Source organism: Eurytemora carolleeae, unplaced genomic scaffold (assembly GCF_000591075.1).
Source record: "Eurytemora carolleeae unplaced genomic scaffold, Eaff_2.0 scaffold246, whole genome shotgun sequence".
Classification (NCBI taxonomy): domain Eukaryota; kingdom Metazoa; phylum Arthropoda; class Copepoda; order Calanoida; family Temoridae; genus Eurytemora; species Eurytemora carolleeae.
The window spans coordinates 48,934-71,365 of NW_019396137.1; the positions used below are offsets into that span (position 1 = coordinate 48,934).

The following is a 22,432-nucleotide window of genomic DNA, read 5'->3' on the forward strand; positions in this document are numbered from 1 at the left end:
GCGTTTCTAATCCCTATATCAAGCCCAAAGTCGTAGACCTTAGATATTTCAAACTATGAATTTTGTTAGATACTATAATTTAGGTTTGAAATATTAAAGGTCTACAACATTGTGTTGCAATGAGTTATAAGAAAATTTGAGTTTGTGGTAACGACTCAATTCATTTAGCAGATTTCTTTTGGATTTATAAAACTACTGGTTCACTCATACTCTAACATTTTGATCAATTTTCTATATGTTGATTGAAAGAATAGGATCTTTCATGAAGTGTTAAGGACGTATTTTAGAATTTTCGAAATAATCACAAACATAACTAAAAATTAATAAGTAATAAATCCCATGAATAGAAAGTATACAAAAATCATTGTAAAAATGTGAAAAACTTTTAATGTGTATTAAAGAAATTTTATGCACATAAATCACAATAAAAAGTAAACGAGTTTCATCTTTAAAAAAACATAAAACTCCATTAATATCCATCCACCCCGCCCGCCTTCCTGTAGTCAGATACTCCAAGAAAACCGCCGTTTTCAATATGAACGGCGGTAAGTATTGATCCTGCCGTTCCCCGGTCCTTCAACTTAACATTTTTTCAATTTAGATAAAAATATTTAGATGGAATTAAATGGTGCTTTAAATATATTTGTCATTTTAAGGGGAATTACAGCATGTCCGATTCACAATGGCACCCTTAATAAAAGCCTTGCATCTTTATGATCAAGAATTAATACTGTATTTTACTTATAAAAGGAATTGAGTTTTTGTCACAAACTCTGAATTTCTAAGCCCTATATCTTTGTAACCTTTAATATTTCAAACTTGATTATTTGGTCCAATAGAATTGATAGATTGAAATATCTAAGATATACGTTATTGGGTGGAAAAGATATAGTGATTAAAAAATCAGAGTTTATTCTCTATTTCCTTCCTATATAAAAGTGTCTACTATATCATAAGCAATTGATGGAATTATCAGAATTAAATACTCATTTTTAATCATCAGATAAAGCTGTTTAAAAATGTAGGGTTGTGAATCGGGAAACACCTACTCTAAATGTTTGTATACTTGAAATTACGTTAGTCCCTTTAATTTACAATTCACAGATTAAATATGAATGTAAAGGAGTTGAGTTTTTGCCACAAATTCTGGTTTTCTAATCTATATCTTTGTAACCCAATGTCGTAGACCTTAGATATTTCAAACTATTAATACTTATAGATAAAATAATCTAAGTTTGAAATATCAAAGGTGTGCACCATCAGGTTGCAAAGATATTGGGATCAGAAGATTTGAATTTGTGGCAAAAACTCAATTCGTTTCTCCTCTTTTTATTACTTTTGTAAAAAGTCTATTTTAGAATGATAAATATACCTGATGTCCTTTCTCAATTAATCCCGCCAATATATCCTGGAGAACAGAAATTACATCATTTAAAAATGCATTTTTAGATAAATCATCATTTTATGCAAAACTTGATTTAAAATGTTTCACTGCTGCGGAGAAATAAATTGGAGATGAAAGCACTTCATCAAATTCAAAAACTTGGTTTACAGTCAACGAGTAATAAACAAAGGAGGGAACAGTCGACATGGTTGTTTGCATAATACATTGATTCCCCTTGCCCAACCCTCCTGATTAAACTCTGTCTGGTATACTTCAGTACTGATTGAACTCTGGCTGGCATACTCCAATACCTGATTTAAACTCTGTCTGGTATACTCCAGTACCTGATTAAACTCTGTCTGGTATACTTCAGTACCTGATTGAACTCTGTCTGGTATACTCCAGTACCTGATTGAACTCTGTCTGGTATACTTCAGTACCTGATTAAACTCTGTCTGGTAAACTCTAGTACCTGATTAAACTCTGTCTGGTATACTTCAGTACTGATTGAACTCTGTCTGGCATACTCCAGTACTTGATTAAACTCTGTTTGGTATGCTTCAGTACCTGATTAAACTCTGTTTGGTATACTCCAGTACCTGATTAAACTCTGTCTGGTATACTTCAGTACCTGATTGAACTCTGTCTGGTATACTCCAGTACCTGATTTAAACTCTGTCTGGCATACTCCAGTACCTGATTAAACCCTGTCTGCTATACTCCAGTACCTGATTAAACTCTGCCTGGTTTACTCCAGTATCTGATTTAAACTTTGTCTGGCATACTCCAGTACCTGATTGAACTCTGTCTGGTATACTCCAGTACCTGATTGAACTCTGTCTGGTATACTCCAGTACCTGATTAAACTCTGTCTGGTATACTCCAGTACCTGATTGAACTCTGTCTGGTTTACTCCAGTACCTTATTAAACTCTGTCTGGTATACTTCAGTACCTGATTGAACTGTCTGGTATACTCCAGTACCTGATTAAACTCTGCCTGGTTTACTCCAGTATCTGATTTAAACTCTGTCTGGCATACTCCAGTACCTGATAGAACTCTGTCTGGTTTACTCCAGTACCTTATTAAACTCTGTCTGGTACTCCAGTTGGTTTGGTGCAAGCTGATGATGAAGTCGGGGATGATCTATAGACTCCTGATAAAAATTGAAAAATATAAAAATAGTTTCATTAAAAACATATTATTCCGTGAGCCTATAATGCTGTTTCTATCATTGAACATGGAATCTTAAGGAGGTCAAATCTCTTACAATTCTTAAATTGCAAAAATCAACATTTTGAAGAAAAGCATAAAAACATTTATTAAGATAAAAAATAAGCTGATTGAGAATACTTAATTATAATGTTGTTTTTGTTCTCTAATATTATAAAAGAGTTTTCTGAGGATTAATTAAAGAGCAATTATTTCCATAATAGAACTTCTATAATCTGCAGTTATACTGCAACAGCTTTGCAAAAATAGTTTTATAAAGTGAGCTTACAGTAATTTATAAAATAGAGGTGGACCAGTTCAACTTTATAGCTTTCCTCATAGTATGACCTAGGTCTTTGCAGAGGCGCTTCTACCAGTAACTAGGAGTACAGACAGGGTTCAAGTTAAGTGTACACACATAAGAACCTTATAGTATGAAGGAAAATTGATGAAGAAAACAAGATAATCAACAAGGACCTGCATTCATCTGTCTGGAGAACAGGGACTTTATACCTCTCTGGACCTAGGCTTGCTATGGAAAAGCTGGACTTGCACCTTGGAAACATGTCTGATAAACCATTTTTTAAGTAAAACCTACAACCCATTGGAAACATGTTTATATTCATCAACCACTGATCTTCCTAGTGTGAAGAAGCATCAAGTACAAGTATAATTTACCAGTACTGCCCAAGATGTTCTTACATATCAGTTTCAAGACTCCAACTGTTGATAATCTACTCCTAGCCAAAACTCCTTTTATCACATTTGTCATTATTTATAAGTGGATATTCTGACATTGGGGGGAGGGTACCAGGGCCCCTAGAATCCCAAAGTGGGAAAAATTGGAATACTGTAATACTATTAAAACAATATTGTATCATTATGTAATTATCTTATAAAACCTTTTTTTAAAAAAATTGTTAAAATAAAATAGGAGGGAACACAAGTATCTAAAAGGGGGCTCTCATATATCTCAGTTGTCTAAAAAGGAGGGGACACAGTTATTTTTAAAGGGAGTTTACACTTTACAGTAATCAATATTAATGAGGGCTAACAGTTATCTAAAAATTAGGGGACACAATTGGATCTAAAAGGGGGCTCTCAGTTGTCTAAAAAGGAGGGGACACAGATATCTAATAATGAGGGGACACAGTTATCTTATAATGAGGGTTCTCTAAAATCTATCAGTTATCTAAAAATTAGGGGACACGTAATCTAAAATGGATGGGACACAGTTATCTAAATTAGGAGGTTTTACAGTTATCTAAAATGGAGAGGAAAAACAAGGGGGGACGCAATTATCTGAAATTAGGATTCACAATTTTTTAAAAAGGAGGAGACATAGTTATCTAAAAATGAAGGGACACATGATTATCTAAAAAGAAGGGGACAAGATTATCTAAAAAAAGGGGACACAATTATCTAAAAAGGAGGGGACACGTGATTATCTAAAAAGAAGGGGGCAAGATTATCTAAAAAAAGGGGACACAATTATCTAAAAAGGAGGGGACACATGATTATCTAAAAAGAAGGGGACACATGATTATCTAAAAAGGAGGGGACACATGATTATCTAAAAAGAAGGGGACAAGATTATCTAAAAAGAAGGGGACACAATTAACTAAACATTAGGGTTTACAATTTTCTAAAAAGGAGGGGACACAATTATCTAAAAATGAGAGAACATCGTTATCTAAAAAGAAGGGGACACAATTATCTAAAAAGGAGGGGACACAATTATCTAAAAAGGAGGGGATCCACACTTTCTAAAAATGAGGGCACAACGTTATTTAAAAAGGAGGGGTCACAATTTCTAAAATGAGGGTTTGCAGTTATCTAAAAAGGAGGGGACACATGGTTATCTAAAAATGAGGGTATACAGTTGACCATGTGTAGAAAAATCTTGAAAGTCAGAAGGTTCAACCCAAGTCCCATGAATCGACTGGAAAGCGAAAGCTTGTTCATTTTTAAGGCGATTTTAAGTTACTTAGTTTTCAGGGCGCTTTGCGGCCATCTTCTTTTTCAGTTGTGGACATTTTCTATTTCTATACATTGTAAAACAAAAACAATAAAGAAAATTTCGTGAATAAAAATCGAATTTTGTTGGAGGCTGATTCTTAAAATGTTGATCATATATAAACCTTCCCCAGGGTCATTTAAGGTCCCACACAAAATTTGGGCACGGTCGGTTTGGCCGTGTATATATAAAGAATACATATAAACATGATTTACCTAAATAGAATTTGTTCAATTGTTAAAAAATATTTACGGTTTAAGATGTTTTCTAGACATTAGACTGGTAAACGAACAATAAATAACAATTTGTCGTCTAATTTTGTTAAACTGTCCGTGCAGAAATAAAGCAATTTAAAAGTTTATTTATTGATTATTTTAAGCCACTGACGGTTTTACGAGAGAAAGAGAGGGGAAAGATTTGTTTCATAGCGTTTTTTTGTATTTTTTAATCTTTTTCATTTTCATTCGTTGTAAAAAACTAAAAAAAGTTGTTAAAAAAGCTACGATGGACTTTTACAATAACAATAAAAAATCTGATTTTCTTATCTGATATTCTTATCATTTTCTAAGATCATCTGAATTGCCTAAAAAATTATTGGCCCGATCGTTCAGCGATATTGACGTTTGTTGCCAATACAATTAAACAAACAAGCAAACAAATTATATATATATATATATAGGGTTGCAAAGATATTGTAAAAGAGGGGTGCTAAGCGCTCTGAAATCTAATTATTGATATATTACACTGAAATATATTCCCCTGTCTCCTGGGTATAAAAATACCAGGAAATACTTGAGTTTACTCTAGTCTCAGGAGAATAAAGTTCAGCTCAGTGCAATCAAAATACAATGTGCTTTTACAAACCTAATATTTTTGCACCTTAATATATTCTTACTAAAATTCCAGATATAGACAACTTTGAAAGTTCTTCATCTCGACTAGAAAGTGTCGCAACGCCTTGGCCTTTAGTTGCATTATATCAACTTTCATTTGCTTTTTTTTTAGCCCTAGATATGTACATTTTATAAATAACGCGCTTGTTTCTTGCTTGTTAAATTTTTCTGAAACAATTTTACAGAAGCAAAAATGTATTCCATTAGAAATACTATAAGACATGGTTTTTAAATAAATTTTTCACAAAGTTCAAAATTTGGGGTCACTTGTATAATTGAAAAGCAAATTGGTTATTATTGGAACCGAGTTAAATTTCTGAATTCAAATCAATTTACATAATCGAAAAATATTGAAATTTGACCGAGTTAAGTATAAGAAATCACGTTTTTTATAATGAAATATATTTGAAGAAAAAAAATGGTTTTTTACCATAACTTGCCCAACTTTATATATTTTTAAATTCTTTAAATTGTTTTAAACTCCGGGTTTCAGCCATTTCAGTGGATGCCCATCCTATCAGGATTTTCAAATTTTTCCTTTTCCCTAATTCTAATGATTTTTTAACTATAAAAACATAAAAAAAATTATAAACATGCCCTAGAATTTCAAGTGGAATACTATTTTGCTTCTGTAAAATTATTTAGCAAAATTTCACAAAATTTCTGACTCCTATTAAGTATATTTATCAGCTATGTGATATATGTACATAATCTGGAACTTACCATAACACTTCTTTTAATCGAAATAAAGATGATAAAATAAAAATACTGCCTATTAGCCAGAATGAGATGGCCGAATTTACACGACACTATAGTTTCAGTAGAAGTAAATATTTCCATTTACTGATAGCTCTGATTCAAGGATTAATAACTCTGATTGGATAATGAGATAGATAGAAAGATAGATGTTACTGCCATACTATTTCTTTTGGTTCAGAATAGACAACAAACACATGAGTCAACTCTGATTTGGATCAGGCTCTAATGGACCCTGCATGCATACATTAGTGGTAACATTACAACTACGACTTTGTTACCGCATGGATCCTATACTTTTAATTTCAAGAATAAGAAAATTTATCCGGTCTAACATATATTCAAATTCGAAATCTTTTTGTTCTCTTCCGTAGCCTTTGTTAAGAAGGGTGATGATTAAAAACATAGAAGATTTCAGTCCTTGTCTTGCCTGTATACTTTTCTTGAGCCAAATATGTGATGCTAGAGTTTGAGCTACACCAGTAGTTATTCTTGTACCACCAGCACCACCAATCAGAAGACGAACCTAAAACAGGAAAAAAATATAAAAATGTTAAAGTTCTTGGACGGTATGCGTAATTTCAAGTGACCCGATCCATGGAACGATGGCAATATGGTACCCTTAAACGATTTTTCTGATCAAGTAAAATTTGGAAAACTGAAAACTTAAAACAGAAGTGACTTCTCATTTCTACTGCATGCAGGAAAGCATAAGAATTAAAGGAACACTTTTAGATCTAGAAAAGCGACAATATCTTCCACATTATTAATCAGATAAATGTTTAGATTAAGGGAACCGTTGTGAATCGGGGATGCCATCATTGCACGGAGGGCACCTAAAACTATTATGACAGTCCCTTTAAGAATTCAAATCCATGGAATGTTTTACTTCAAATCCTTGAATTTTATTTCAAATCTTAAAATTTGTAATTCGAGAAATCCGTAAGGTTTTATTTCTTATCTAAAAAGCATTTCTTCAACCCAAAACTACAACAGATTCAGAATAATCTAGATTTATATATAGATTATGTTTGGGGGCGCCGCAAGCATGACCAAGGATTGGTATCGTCACGGAAATTACAAGTTTTGCCTCAGAATTTAGAACTTCAACTCAACATTACTACCACTGAGATACTTCTCCGTAAAAAAAATTATTAGGCGACCGCGAGCCTTATTTGACTTAAAGAAAAAGTATTTCAAACACACAAAAAAAAATATTTGTTAACTTTAAATGTAACTTAGAATTTATTCTGTTTCATGATTTTATGAAAATTCGCGCAAATTTTCCATTTTCCAGTGAATGCAGAAATCAGACAAGACAAATTTTCTACATTATAATAATGGTTCTCACTTCAATACACAACTCCTGAGGCTCGGGTAAAGAGAAAATATTAAAATAAATAAAAACATAAACGTGTAAATCCTCCGATAAGGTCTCTTCTATATATAAATTTGGCTTGTCTGTCTGTTAGGGTGTTTGTATCCAATAAACGTCATAACGGCTGAACCGATCGGGCCCAATTTTTTTGTGGGACATCACGTGACCACAGGGAAGGTTTATGAATGATAAAAATTTTTAAAAAATGTGTTTTTAAGGTTTTTAATTTTGTAAAAAATTTAAATTCTTGAAAATCCGCGATTTTTTTTAAAATCCGCAAATTTTTTTTCTTCTTTGTTTTAAAATGTAAACAAAAAGAACATGTTCACAATTTAAGTAGAAGATGGGCGCGAAGCGCCCTAAAAGCCTTGTAGTTGTATAAAAGAAAAAAGTATAGATTCAGGAAAATCAAGGCCGCTAAGGCTGGAGACTATAGGGCATCATTTGAAGTGACGTTTCATGAAAAAATGGCAATACTCGTTTCTTTGACAATTTTCTGACAATGACTGCATATGTTGTACTGCAGTAGAAATGTGCAAGTCACTTTTGTAGAGAACCCACAATTTTAAATAATCAGGTTTGAAAAATAACAAACATTAATATCTAATTCAAACTTGATCATACAAAGCTTTAAAGGGTAAGCTTGTAGATCAGGCTTTGTCGTCTTTGCATGGAGGGTTGAAATTTTGTTTACAGTCCGTTTAAAAGGCTAACTGAACACGGCATCCAAAACAGACATTTCTAATTTCAAGTGATTAAGTACTTAGTTCCTAAAAATACATATCTAACACTTGATTTTGCAATATTTTAGTAGTCGAGAGCAGAAGTATTGCGGCTTCTGATTTAAAAATCGTAAGTTTAAGTTATGAGTTCAACTGAACACCTGAAATCCCATGTTGAACTAATTTTCTCTGAATTTCCCAGAATTTTCCAGAATTTTTTTTCAAAGGATAGTTTTTACCTTCCCCTGATTGTCTAGTATGATTGCAGGACACATAGAAGACTGGGGTCGTTTGCCAGGCTTCACATAGTTACTAGTTATATTTGAATAATGTATTTTTATTGTATTTGAAGTTTTATGGTTTTTAGCAGAGAAGTGAAGGAAAAACGAATTTGGGTAAAATTTAAAATTTAAAATAAATTTTCTTTTTTCAACCTTTTCTCTTTGAAGATTTTCTTGACATGAATAAAAGAAATTTTAAAAAAGCATTTTTGCAATTTTCAAGTTTTATGAAAATTATTTAAGTTTTTGTTTAAAAAGAGAGCCTCTATGAATAAAGAAACAATTAGGTTGTTACTTTAAAACACAATCGATCTCGATATCCTACATGGAAACTAATCAGATCGGGCCTAATTTTTTGGGAGACTTTGCATTTAAACATCATGAATATAAATAAGATATACATCCCTAGGTGAGGGGGGTAGGTTGAAATCATTAGAGAAGAAAGGAAAAGAGAAATCATTCATCTCGTTGTTGTAAATTATTCCAGTAGAGGGAGACATCAGTTCACAACCAAAATTCTTTAAAAGAAATTATTTCTCTAAATTTTGTTCGCATCATATCTTTTCAATCTGTTGGTACAAAACCTTTAATAGTTTAAACTTTGGCACGCACAGTAGGAAATATCTTAGGTCTACAATTTTTGTGCTTTGGTTGCAAAGACTTGAAAATTAGAGTGTTCTCAGTTAAGTTGAGTTTCTTTATAAATTTAAAATTTATAAATTTTATAAATTGCTTTATAAATTCTAAATTTATAAATTTTATAAATTGCTTTATAAATTCTAAATTTATAAATTCTATAAATTGATAAAAGAATTGAGACTTTGCCACAAACTCTGATTTTCTAATCTCTATATCTTTCCAACCCAATGTAGTAGACCATAGATATTTCAAACTATTAATTCTGTTAAATAATCTAAGTTTGAAATAGCAAAGGTGTATCACCATCAGTTTGCAAATATATAGGCATTAGAAAATTGGAGTTTGTAATAAAGGCTCAATTTTTTTTATCTTCTAAACGAACTTTGTTTATCCTACAACACAGTTTAAACATTGCAATCTTTGAAATAGACTGTTATTGCCGAAAAAGAGTTAATTTAAAAAATTACCAAATTAACTGAACATTCGCCACAAATTAGGATTTTCTATATACCATACATATATATTACCGTATTTACAGTACTCGTAACAGACACTGCATCACCGTTTTCGGCCAGAACGGTTAGATGGGCTGTTCCTGATTCAAGAAAAAAAAACATTTTATATAGATATGAATTCGATAAAAGAATAACAGAAATTTATAAATATTTGTAAGACTACACACATAAATACTGTATAGTAAATGATAAATTAAATTTTTTAAAAATATGAAAAAAAAATAATTAAATAATTTTTTTTTTAATTAAGATTGTTCGATCTGATTAGTGATTAATGATCTCAAACTCTATTTCTTTTCGAATATCTTTAGACGTCGTAGATTTTTGATTGTTTTAAACATAAATTGTATCTACCAGATTAAAGTTTGAAATAAGTTTCAAAAATAATAAAATTAGATTTTTTTAATATAAATTGTATCTACTAGATTAAAGTTTGAAAAAAATTGCAAATATAAGAAAATTAGATTTTTGTGTGAGTAACCATTTTCTCGATCCATTAAATATTTTTACATAAAAACATTTTATTTCAGATTCATCTTTAGTCGTTAAACATATTTTTGAAAAATATTATTGTTATCATTTCAATAAATTTCTTATTCATATTTTTCTCAAATATTCATTTTTTTCAACACTTTCACGCATAGTTTTATAAGACACATTTTTTAAGCGGAGAGAGGTTACTAAACTATGCTTGCATCGGCTCAAACCTTGAATCGCCGATTCAAATATCAACTTAAAAGATATGCGGCTAAACGTAGCTCAACGACATCTCGCGATTCATTGCATCATGTATCAGGATGAAAATTCGTATTAAATAATTTAAAAAAAATAGTTTTACCTTTATCTGGAACCATAGAGAACTCAGCCCCATAGTATTCTAAATCATTATAGGTTTGCCTATCATTGATCTTGCGATAAACAGATCTGTAAAGAGAAATATTCTTTCAAAAATAATCAGAGGCCGAATTTAAAGAATTTGAGCGGCGGCTTAAATTTAAGCCGCGGCTCAAATATGGTAGGTTTCACTTAAAATTGTATTCAATGTTTCCAGATTTAAGCCGGCGCTCAATTGAAACCGGTTTTTGGCGGATTTAAGACGCGGCTCAAATTCAAAATTCGGACTCTGATTAATTAACTATTGATTTTTATTTATCTTCATTTTATATCTTATCAAGATATCTTTTTGTTTTGTTCTTTGTCAAAAACTTTTTTAAAAAAGAGATGAGAATTAAATATTTCAACAAATACAAAAGATTTATTTTAAATTCTCAAAAAAAAATCTAAAAATAAAAATGTTTTAAGAATATTCCCTTGCCCACGCTTCACTTGTTATATTATTCACTAAAATCCAACAAACTTTTAAGTAAAAAATTTATAAATAATAAAAACTTAATTTATAAGAGTTTTCAGTTTCAATCAATGTCAAACAAACTTAAACTTCTAGCTTTAGTTGTCCATAATAATCAAATCATAAACCTATAAATTGCATAGAAGTTAAATATATGATTATAAAGATTAAAATTTCCATTTTAAATGTCCGGTTTAGCAATTGCAACCCCTTATATTTGTTATTTGATCTAAGATACAAAAATGTCACATCTTGCTAAAGAGAAAATGTTTGGAAACCAAGACGAATGCATTTGCATCATAGTTTCCCCTGGGATATTTGCTCCAGTAAAATCGGAAATATTTTCGTACAGAAACTGAGTGTTTGTCACAAACACAATTTTCTAATCCCTATATCTTTGCAACCTGAAAGAGTAAACCATTGATATTTCAAACTTACACTTTTTGATCTAACAGAATATTCTCATTTTGAAATATCGACGATCTGCGACATTGATTTGCAAAATTATCGGGAATAGAAAATCACCGTTCGAAATTCTAGATAGAATTTTCATGTTAAGATAGTTCCGAGAATGATTTTTTTTATCTGGAATAGATTAAACGTTTTTTTTTATCTGGAATAGATTAAACGTTTTTTTTATCTGGAATAGATTAAACGTCTTTTTTATCTGGAATAGATTAAACGTTTTTTTATCTGGAATAGATTAAACGTTTTTTTTTATCTAATGTTTTCGTTCAGAAAATTGCATATTTACGTTTACCGATACAAATTCATTAAATAATTAGGTTCAACTCCCCCTCCCATCCTCTTTAATCACTATCTATCCCTTTTCTTGAGTTTAATGGTTTGATGCAATTCTTATAAATTTGTTGCAGAGTGCAGAGTGCAGCGTGCAGCGTGCAGCTGTATTCATTTTATATTTAGATTTTGCAATTGTTATTAAATTGAAATGTTGAAAATATGAAAAGTTTGTTTGGATTTCCCTAAAGAGTTGACAAGGTCTGTAATCTCATTATCCTGATTCAACATTTTTATCAAAATATTTTAAAAATTTAGTTCTTTATAAACCTGTCAAACGAGATAAATGCTTTTTTTCGATAATTGTTCTGTCAGCTGTTTTAGATTCGGCATTTTCAAAAACAAAGTAATTTTTAACATTTATCTTTTATAATCTTTAAGATAAACTTGTGGTAATAAGCATTAATAATTAAAAGTTTATACTTTTATTTTGATCCAAAAAAGTTTTCAAAAACAATTTTAAAATCTTGTCTCGATATTGAACAAACTCAATCTTGAATTTTGTATTTTTTTGTAAAAAAAATTGTTAATTTTGTCTTCTTTCGCTTATAATAAAAGGCAAGGTTTGAAATTTTGATATTCATTTATTGACGGCTCAGATGAGAAAATTTGGAAAAGTTAAGGAATTGATTTTATTCGCGCATAATTGTTTTCTAAATCCTTTATCTTTGCAACCCAATGTTGTAGACCTTAGATATTTTGAACTATGAATTCTGTTAGATCTAGTAATCTAAGGTTTAAATATCAAACGCTAACATCATCAGGTTGCAAAGATTAGAGTTTCTGGCAAAGAGAATGAAGAATATGTGTTATGAAAAAACTGATAAATCCCTGGGGATCTCCAAGTGAACTTCTGACACCGTAGGCAAACTTGAAAGCTTCTGTCAGTCGATGATAGAACAAAACATCGTCCTAAAAAAAAATTATAATGTGAAAAAGTCAAATTTCTCATGTCAAACTTTTTAAATGCATTTTTGGGATTTATTTAAATCCGAGCATTATAGGCAACCACTTGCCAAACATAGTTGCAGGACAAGGTCTTTTGATTTTTTGATCTTTTGATCTTTTCAAACTGAAATTAAAGCAAATTTTGTGGCACACCCTGCATTCATACTTGTTACTTCTTACACAAGTTATAATTTGACTCCTTTTATCAAACTAAGGTTCAAGGTTTAGAAGTATTTGATAGATCCCATCCTACAATCCTAGTGCTTTATAAGGAGGATCATATCCAATATGCCAAGATGGGTGTTGCCGTAGCAATTAATCGTTAGTTTTTGCGAAGCACTGGGAGATTAATTTAGTTAACTGAGCTGGAGGGGGGGGGAGGGGGGGGGTTATTTCAAGAAACATTACATGGTTTGAATTTTGTTAATTCACAGCATGAATTTAGGGTTTCATGAATGTTCGACCAAGAACCATCTAATCACTTGGAGTTACACATACACTCCTGTATGCCGAGTCCATTAGCGCCTGATCCAATCAGGGTTCAGTCATGTGTTTGTTGTCTATTCTGAACCAATAGAAATAATATGGCAGTAACATCGATCTTTCTATCTATCTCATTATCGACCAATTAGAGATATGAATCCTTCTATCGGCGCTATCGGTAAATGGAAATATTTACTTCTACTGAAACTATAGTGCATATGCAATAGTCGAGAGTTGTACTGTACTGTATTTAGTACGTACAGCTTGCTCTAGCTGGTTATATGTCCGCCAGAATCATGAAATGAACCAGAGTTTTTCATGACGACCTAAAGCCGAATTTGAATAATTTGAGCCGCAGCTTAAATTTAATCCTTGGCTCAAATATGGTTGGTTCCACTTAAAATTGTATTTAGTTTTTCAAGATTTAAGCCGGCGCTAAATTGAAACCGGTTTTTGGGTGATTTGAGACGCGGCTTAAATTCATTAAATTTGGACACTTAACTCTTAACAATCCGAATTTTGAATGTAGTTCTCTCACTTTCTAATGTTTTGCGAATGAAAAAAAATCAAGTTTTGAGCTGCAAAGAGAGCCATGAATGTAAAAAAAAGAACTTCCTTGGAAGGAAACCCTGTCGCTGGTCGTAAGATTGTAGGAAATACTTTGCACTTTTTGTGTCCTTATAATTGTATAATTGTTGAAATTAGGATAGATCTAGTTGATCTCGATATTTATCTGTTTGTATAGGGCTCTGAACCCGTATTTGGCGATGTTGAATAAAGTGCAGCGTGGGCGGAGTTAAGCAAAGGTATAATTTAATTTTCATGGTATCAATCAAATAGAGATAAACTGGGAAAGGGGCTGTCCACCATATTGCTTAAGTGATCCTCTATTTAAAGTAAATATTTCTTTTTAAATTCAGTGAATTGTGAAATTTTTAATTTTCTAAATTATTTAAACCACACCATTACACTCTAAACTAAGCTAGTGGGATGGTCAAATAGGCCAATTAAAGTCCGGGTACTGTAAAAAGTCTGGCCGATGTATTAAATTTGAAACCTGGCCAACATACGATTAGGTCGGTTCAGTACAAGCCGCACTTCACTAAGGCCAGTACAAGGAGTCGGTCCCGTTCGTATTAAAATTGGCCCCAGTCCACTGTGATATTATGTGTATTTTTGTGTATCTTTAATTCGTTATAATTTAAAGAACAAAATTTCAATAGGACAACACAGCTTTAAACTATCTGAACCACCCTGCTGCAATCATTTTAATTATATTTTTATTTTATCTTTATATATTGTTTATTTTGTTATAATGTTTACTAAAGAAAAATATATGATTTGATTTGTTTTGAAAGTGTTACAGGTTCAATTCACAACGGTGCCCTTGAGCACTGTTACCTTGTTAGGCTTTGTTGCATAAAACGTGTTGGGTCGATCAAAACTTGGAAGTCCAGACTGGACATGACGAGTGAATGCATTTTAAAAAAGATTTAGATTTCTCAGTTCCATTCCTTTTTTTTGCTACATAATCCATAACCAAAAATATCAAATTTTCAGATGGAAAAAATGGATAAATCAATCAGTTTTGCTCCAAAAAAAGGCTTCAATGGCTTCGTTTCGGAAAAGGATGCAACTTTTACAACTGGAGGGTCACATGAAATTACGTTTACAGTCCCTTAAACAAATTGCATTCCCTTACCCCCCCCCCCACCTCCCCACATTTCACAACCATCAAACTTAAGTATAACAAAGATATATCTGAAAATAATTGTTGAAAAATTGCATAAAGGAATAATCTAAACGTTTTATAAAAAAGCATCATCTTCTCTTCTTAAATATTAAAAAAATTCTTTAACATTTAAAGTAATCATAAATATACAATGCAATTCCTTGTAAGAAGATAATTGTAACAAGAAATAAATAAAATGTTGTCAAAGTTCGGAGATATTTAATAACGAGAGTTTTATGAAAACAATAATTTCAACTGTGTCCAAAGAGCATCAAATAAGAAAAAGTAACTTTTTTATTTTCTTGCATAAATAATTATTTTGCATCAGTTTCATTTTTAATTCCATGAGTATAATTGATGTATATATTTCTGGAAGAGAAAACTAAAAAAAATTATCAAAATTTGAAGATTTTTTTACATATTTTATGCGTTTGAGGCTTTTTATAGTTTTGTTATAAAAATGCTCAATAGAGCGTAGATTAAAAATTGAATTTTAAATCAATCAAGGTTTTCTCTTTTATTACTGCTTGGAAACCATAAAGTTTTAAATATTTAGAGTAAATGACATTTCATACGCAACGTCACTCAGCAAAATAGCGCAAATTTTTATCGATGACTGGGTATATTTCAGCAATTTTAGTAACAGAAAACTGCGTATTTGGTTACGAAGACATATTTAACTTTAAAAAAAGTTTACAAAAGAAAATCGCAGAAATAGAATATTTTTTTATTGACATTACTCTAAAATATGTACATATACTCCATATGGATAGATAAAAGCATTGACAAACTATCGTTTTTTCTTTTGTTTTGGGTTTTTCAAAATAAACGAAACTTCATCTTTGAGAAAAGATCGACAACGTTACCGATCCACTTCCCATTTTTTAACGATGCTTTATAATTATAAAATCTATCGAAACGACGAATTTCAAAAAGCTACCAATTATCACCGAAAACCTTGCTAAAGAAACGATGTATGTCGGGTTTTTAAATGAGACAGAGTATTTAAGTTCTCCCTAGACCCTTGTACCTGGTGATCTGGGAATTGATCCATAATGTTAAGGATTGCTCCCAGTACTGCTCCACTGCCAGGGGGTGGGGCACTGTGTACTGTCAAGTTTACAGATTTCAGTACAGTTTGTACAGTAGGAGACCAAACAGACGAATACGCTGCCATATCAGCCATAGTCAGCTTACCACCTGTACAGTGTATAATTCAATAAAAATCACTGTAAACCAAGATGTGCACGCTCCTAAACAAGATCGACCAGCATTTTTTTAATTACTCTTTTTTTAATTTTAAATAGAATGCTACATTTTTAAAATGTACATGTCTAGGGCTACACTAAAGTATAAGTGAGTTGGTGAGGAAAAACTAAAGGCAAAGGCGCTGCGACACTTTAAAGTCGAGGCTGCCTAAAATGTTGATGACTAAGTTTCAGAGATGTCTAGAACTCAGCGAGTTAGCTTACATTGAGTCCTATAAAACTTTGCAATAAGAAGACAACTGTTTATATTATGATTTAAAATAGTCTAATGAACATGAAACAATGTAATTGTACAGTTTACACAGGCCCATTGTAATAAGATGATTTTTAAAGTGCTTGTTTAATTGATTGCTTTATAACAACATGAAATAAATATAAAATTGCTTAAATGTCGTCTTTCTATTACATAGTTTTACGGGACGCGCTGTACAAAAAAATGTGTACTGTATCTATTGGGAGGATTAATAACAATTAATTAATACTTCTCATCGAGTTTGCATTACACTCTTTAGTAAATGAAGATATGAGTGTTACTGGTGTATCTTTCATGCAGCTTTCCTTGATTAATTGATAAATAAAAGAATTAGACGCAAGTCGATCTTGATTAAATTTATGGCCTGTTAATTTTACATTAGTATACATTTTTTGTGAATATTTCAGCGAATAATTCCAAACAGTTGTTTCGCTCTAATGCATACTGAACAGTGATTCAGAAGTTGCCCATAACTTCTCAAAAACTAAAGTTAAAAACAGGAGTGTTGGGCTTGAAATGTACACAATTGGGGCTTAAACAATTTATGATGAAAATAGTGAGTTAAAAACAAAGGCCTGGCGTTGTAACACTTTGAAGTCGACCCAATCGAAAAAAAATGTTTAGCAGTCTAGTATCTATGTATGTAAATTAGTGCTATGTATGTTTTCAATTAAAAATTAGTATTTGAAATTAAATACTTGTTAAGCAATACTCTTTAAGGTTAAAGTCAAAGTTTTAGTTTAGTTAAGATAAAATAGAATGTATTAGTATTCAATTATTTATCGTTAACAGATAAATAAGAAAATCATGGTCACGAAATTTCCTAATTTGTTCTTGGTGTAGTTTTTTAAATTTTCATAGATAATCCAATTTTAGTTAATCTAAGGTAAATATTAAGTTTTTCTTAATAATACTAAATGGAAAATTGAGTTGACAATTCTTGCTTTTTTTATCAAATAAGGAATAATGGAAAAATGTGGTTCATGTTACTGAATATAAAAATTATCATTGACAAATTATCAGAACCTATTCTGCTAAATTTAAACATTTACACTACAACATATTTCTTGAGCGAAAAGCATTTCCGCTTTAATATGTGAGAAGTTTGAAAGATATAGGGGAACAAGTTAAGTTTTAATTGAGTTTTTTTTAAACTCTCTATAAACAAACATTTGAAATAAAAAAGCTATCCAAGGCCGCATTAAAAGAATTTGAGACGCGACTCAAACATTATTGGTTACACGTAAAATTGTATTCAATGTTTCTATATTTAAGCAAGCGCTCAATTGGAACCGGTTTTTGGCGGATCAGCGACGCGGTTTAAATTCTTTAAATTCGGCCTCAGATGTTTTGAATGGTTCGAGTTTCCCTTTCAAACTACAAAAATGGAGGATTTTATCTTTAAGTTTCCTACTTCCGCTTATATATTAAACTTTGTACTTTTGTAAATGTCTAATCTTGAAACTTTTAAACGAGGAAAACGCGTTATATTTTTTTTGCTAAAGTTCTCAGCTCTACAAACCCAATTTTTGTAGATCTTGAACTAGGAGTCGTCCAACTTCCCCTTGATAGAATTCATCTCTAATCCCTGAACCAGCAGCAGCTAATCTATCTGAAATAACAGGTTTTTATTTGTTTATTGTTTTCATGTTTTATGAAAATGACAGAAAATTAATTCTGTTTTTATCTGTTTGATACTAAGATCATCATAATATTAATTCCTAAACCCCCCCCCCCCTTATTATAGATATTCTTATTCTTATAGCTAAACTTCTCATCTCAATTAACAGGTCTAAAAATAAGAATATCAGTTACTTAATTATTGATCAGGCAAAGGTTTAAAATATACCGTTTTAAATGGAACATGCCACTCTTTCTCAGTTCAAAAATGAATGAGAAATCCATGTTTGTCTCTTTGAAAATTCAATTGTGGTTTCTCCATGGAAGTGATTTGCAGATTTTTGCTACAGAAACAATGGATCAAATTGTACTTTTCAAGTTAGAAAAATAGATTAGAAATCTTTTTTTTAAGACTGGCATAAAGCAATATGAATTTCGAAATTTTAATATTTAAAATTCATAAAACACACCTAATGTATTAGCAAGTGCTTCTCTCTTGTACATATCCCCTTCCTTGTACGGTACTCCTGTGGATGGATTTGTAAATGTACTGCGTAATGTCGGGTCTGTAAAATCAAAATCACTAGCAAACAAATTAATGATCAATTAAAAATTAAAACTTTCCAATCAAAACAGATAATTGCTTCTTTCCATTATTATTTCCGTTTACAAAGTAGTTCAAGTTCAGAGAAATCATTGTTAAGGGTTTTAAGCAGAAAATTAAAAGTTCCGAGTCGTCATTAATTTCTCATCCTTTGTGGGTAACCCTGTATATTAAAAGTTGATAGTAATAATAATAGTACATCTAACTGTGCTGTTCCATCTCCATAATATTCTTATATCTAAATCGATTAGCTTTGCTAATTTCATCAATTTAAATTAGATAATACATTTACTAAAGACTTCTTAGATAATTTTTAGATAAAGTTGTTTTTCGCAAAATGTATAAAGCATGCTTTATCTTTTTCATTATTTTGTTCCTGATAGTATTTGCCATACTCCATGATACTGGAATTCCGTTTCTGCACATATCTTTAATCCGTACATTCATGTTTACACACTAGGTTTTCGCATTAAAACATATTTTACTGAATTCTAACAATCTGCAACCAGCGGCTTTTGTAAATATTGACTTTGAGAAAGCAGCAGGCTTATGAAGGCTTTAATGCTATCACACTCGTATGCCAAGTCCATTAGCGCCTGATCCAATCAGGGTTCAGTCATGTGTTTCTTGTCTATTCTGAACCAATAGAAATAGTATAGCGGTAATATCTCATTATCCAATTAGAGTTATGAATCCTTTAATCGGCGCTAACAGTAAATGGAAATATTTACTCCTTCTGAAACTATAGTGATGCGTGTTAGAATTTGTTCTTAAGTTCAGCTAAATTGAAATTTTATGTGAGTTAGAAACTTAAGGCCTATTGAATTCCGAACATAAAAATTTTAAATTTTTTATACTTTTTATTCTAAAGAAAAAGGAATGAAGATCAAAAAATATAAAGGGTTTACGCCATCAGGTTTCAAAGATATGGGGATAAGAAAATCAATTTCTTATTTTTAAATATTACAAAAAGTCTTTTTCCGCGGAAATCGAACTGTAATCGTAAGAAATTAATAAATGTACGGTTTCCTATAGTTGGTTGCAATATTCTTCTCCAGCTAATCGATTTATTTCCATATCTTTCTCGAGCCTGATAAACATATATTTGTTGTGTTTTTTTTGCTAGCTTTGTCGAAACAGGTTAAACAAAACAGAATTAATAGTTTTGTAAAAATATTGTTTCTATATAGCCTGATATATGTTTATGTTTGTTAGCTAAAGTTGTTGAAACTGGTTAGACAAAACAGGATTAAAAATGCAACCACCTCCCACCGTCATGTTCATGCAGAGGAAATGATATTGATAAAAAATATCAACATTAAAGAATAAAAAGACCTCGAAGACGACTGTTAGACTCAGGTTTTAATTTTGAATAATCCAGTAAATATTAGACGCAGCAATTAGATCCATCTTAATTTATAGGTTGACATTCAAGTTGCTCTTTATCCACATCAAGCACAAGACTGCTAAAATGTCGTCTTCCTTTTTCACAGTAGTTTGTTTTTCACTGTACATAAGGAGGTCACATGTTTTCGTAGTTGTAGACCGGTTTCACAGCTTAGTAATTCTATTTAATTTTTAAAGACTCTAAATTACGTTTAAGTTAACTTAAAAATAGATTTGTTGATCAATAGAGTTTCCAACGTGCATTGTTAGAAGCGTACTGCGTAAATAGAAAGACAATGGGGACTGTTCACTGTACGCATAATTTCAAGGAATCCTCCATGCAAGATGGCAATGCCCGATTTACAATGGTACTTTCGATACATTTATCTGTAATGTGAATGATTTCGTCGATTTCTACGCGTAACTCCTTTGGGCTTCTGCATCATGGTTATTATGAACGAAACACACATAAATCTTTAAAAGACGAAATCCAGTGTCCCATCCGTTGTTTAGATTAATCTATGGCTGTAATACTACCTGATAATATCCATCTATTTCCCCAGGAACTGCCACTGCAAGCGGACCCTGAAACAAAATAATTTGTCCTGAGTTGAGAACTTTAAAACCATAAATCCTAAATATAAACATTTGTTTAAAATCCATCAACAAAACTTTTTAAAGTTTCAACCTCCCAAGATCTTTTTAATAATTTTCTCTCCTGATATTGTCAAAATTCGTGTTTTCTCATTTTTATAATCAATAATGATAACATCATGCAAACTGCAAAAATTGCAAACAAATTACCAAAAGACGGATTATTTAAAACTTTGTGTGTAGGGATGGGCAACAGCCAGATTCGTTTTACAGAAACTTTTAACGTTTTTCTTTTAACGTTTTTAGATCGACTTTTAAAGGTTTTACGACAAGATAAGATAAGATAAGATAAAGTTTATTGCTAAAATACATGTATCTGTGTGAAGAACGAGTTTACAATTACAAATTGATGATTATTAACAGTACAAGTATAAAGCAATTATAAGCTGTTTGATTATTTTTTCCACCTAATTTTAATGATGATAACAAAACATTTCAATTAAATAGATTTAAGGATAACTATCAGAGATCAGGGTGCAAATTTATCTTATGCAAAATAGTTTATACACTTATTAGAATAACTAGAGTTTAAAGTTATTTTCTGACATGTACACAACAAATATCTAAGCATATTAAAACATATCTAATTAGTTTTACATGAATAGCAATTCGGTTTGTAACACATTGTAATGTAATTTTCAAAAAGAGAAGTAGTCTATTTTTAAATATACTTAGAGAGTTGCTTCTTTTCAAGTCAAGAGGCAGGTTATTCCAAATCATAAGAAGAGAGCTTGATGGTAAATACTGTAATGAGCACATTTTGAAAATTTCAAGTTGATAGTAAAGAGATCCTCCAAAGTTTCCAAGCTTTTAAAAAATGTTTTCAAAAGATGCAGGAAGAAGTTTATGTGTATATTTATAAATAAATATAGCTTGGTTAAATTCTACCAGATCATTAATCTTTAGAATCTTATACTTAAGGAAAAGAGGATCTCTATATGAGAAGGTTCCAACATTTTAAAACTTTATTCTGTAGAAGTTTGCTTATATCAAACATGCAAATTTGTTACCCTAGAACAAAATATAAGGCAAAAACTATAATCGTTTTAAAACAATCGTCTTTGGGTTTTAAGCGATAGTTTAGGTTCGTTTTGCCTTATGTTTTTACCTAGGATATCAAATTTGCATGGTTGATAAAAACAAACTTCTACAGAAAAGAATTTGAAATCGTTTCGGCTCTTCTCAAATTGCCGTAAAACCTTTTAAAAGTATAAAGATATTAAAAGTTTCTGTATTGCCCATCGTTAGTTGTGTTGTGTGGTACTTCAACGTGAATTTAAATTGGAATTTAATTAAGATGCTCATGACACCCTAAAACTAAAATGTTGTCAAACATCAAAAGTGGCATCCTTTTATAAGTAACCCTTGTATTTTGATAACATTGTAAGATTAAACTTTTCAATATTTTGAAAATAAACTCTTTTGTTTAAATAAAAAAATTTTGATGAAAATAAGAATCAGATTTTTTATTATTTTATTTCTATCAAATCTGTCCCAAAACGAATCTTGTCTTTTAACACTTGACTGAAATCTGAGCTTTAA

The 22,432-nt window shown here is 31.0% G+C and overlaps 1 protein-coding gene across 3 annotated transcripts in view; it reads right to left on the bottom strand.

Moving 5' to 3' along the window:
* Positions 1-369: 369 nt before the first annotated feature.
* LOC111696031 (glutathione hydrolase 1 proenzyme) overlaps positions 370-22,432 on the bottom strand; it is a 33,645-nt gene continuing 11,582 nt past the window's right edge. For all 3 annotated transcript variants that reach the window (XM_023465549.1, XM_023465550.1, XM_023465548.1), the window contains 17 exons: positions 20,774-20,821; positions 19,880-19,940; positions 19,227-19,278; positions 18,717-18,829; positions 18,149-18,238; positions 16,136-16,305; positions 12,774-12,854; positions 12,128-12,161; positions 11,107-11,137; positions 10,635-10,720; positions 9,809-9,876; positions 9,048-9,160; positions 8,601-8,673; positions 6,692-6,787; positions 2,465-2,539; positions 1,373-1,408; positions 370-580 (listed from right to left, as the gene is read on the bottom strand). In XM_023465549.1, coding sequence (XP_023321317.1) covers positions 470-580; positions 1,373-1,408; positions 2,465-2,539; positions 6,692-6,787; positions 8,601-8,673; positions 9,048-9,160; positions 9,809-9,876; positions 10,635-10,720; positions 11,107-11,137; positions 12,128-12,161; positions 12,774-12,854; positions 16,136-16,305; positions 18,149-18,238; positions 18,717-18,829; positions 19,227-19,278; positions 19,880-19,940; positions 20,774-20,821 — 1,338 coding nt within the window. In that variant the 3' untranslated portion in view covers positions 370-469. The remainder of the gene's footprint in view (positions 581-1,372; positions 1,409-2,464; positions 2,540-6,691; positions 6,788-8,600; positions 8,674-9,047; positions 9,161-9,808; positions 9,877-10,634; positions 10,721-11,106; positions 11,138-12,127; positions 12,162-12,773; positions 12,855-16,135; positions 16,306-18,148; positions 18,239-18,716; positions 18,830-19,226; positions 19,279-19,879; positions 19,941-20,773; positions 20,822-22,432) is intronic.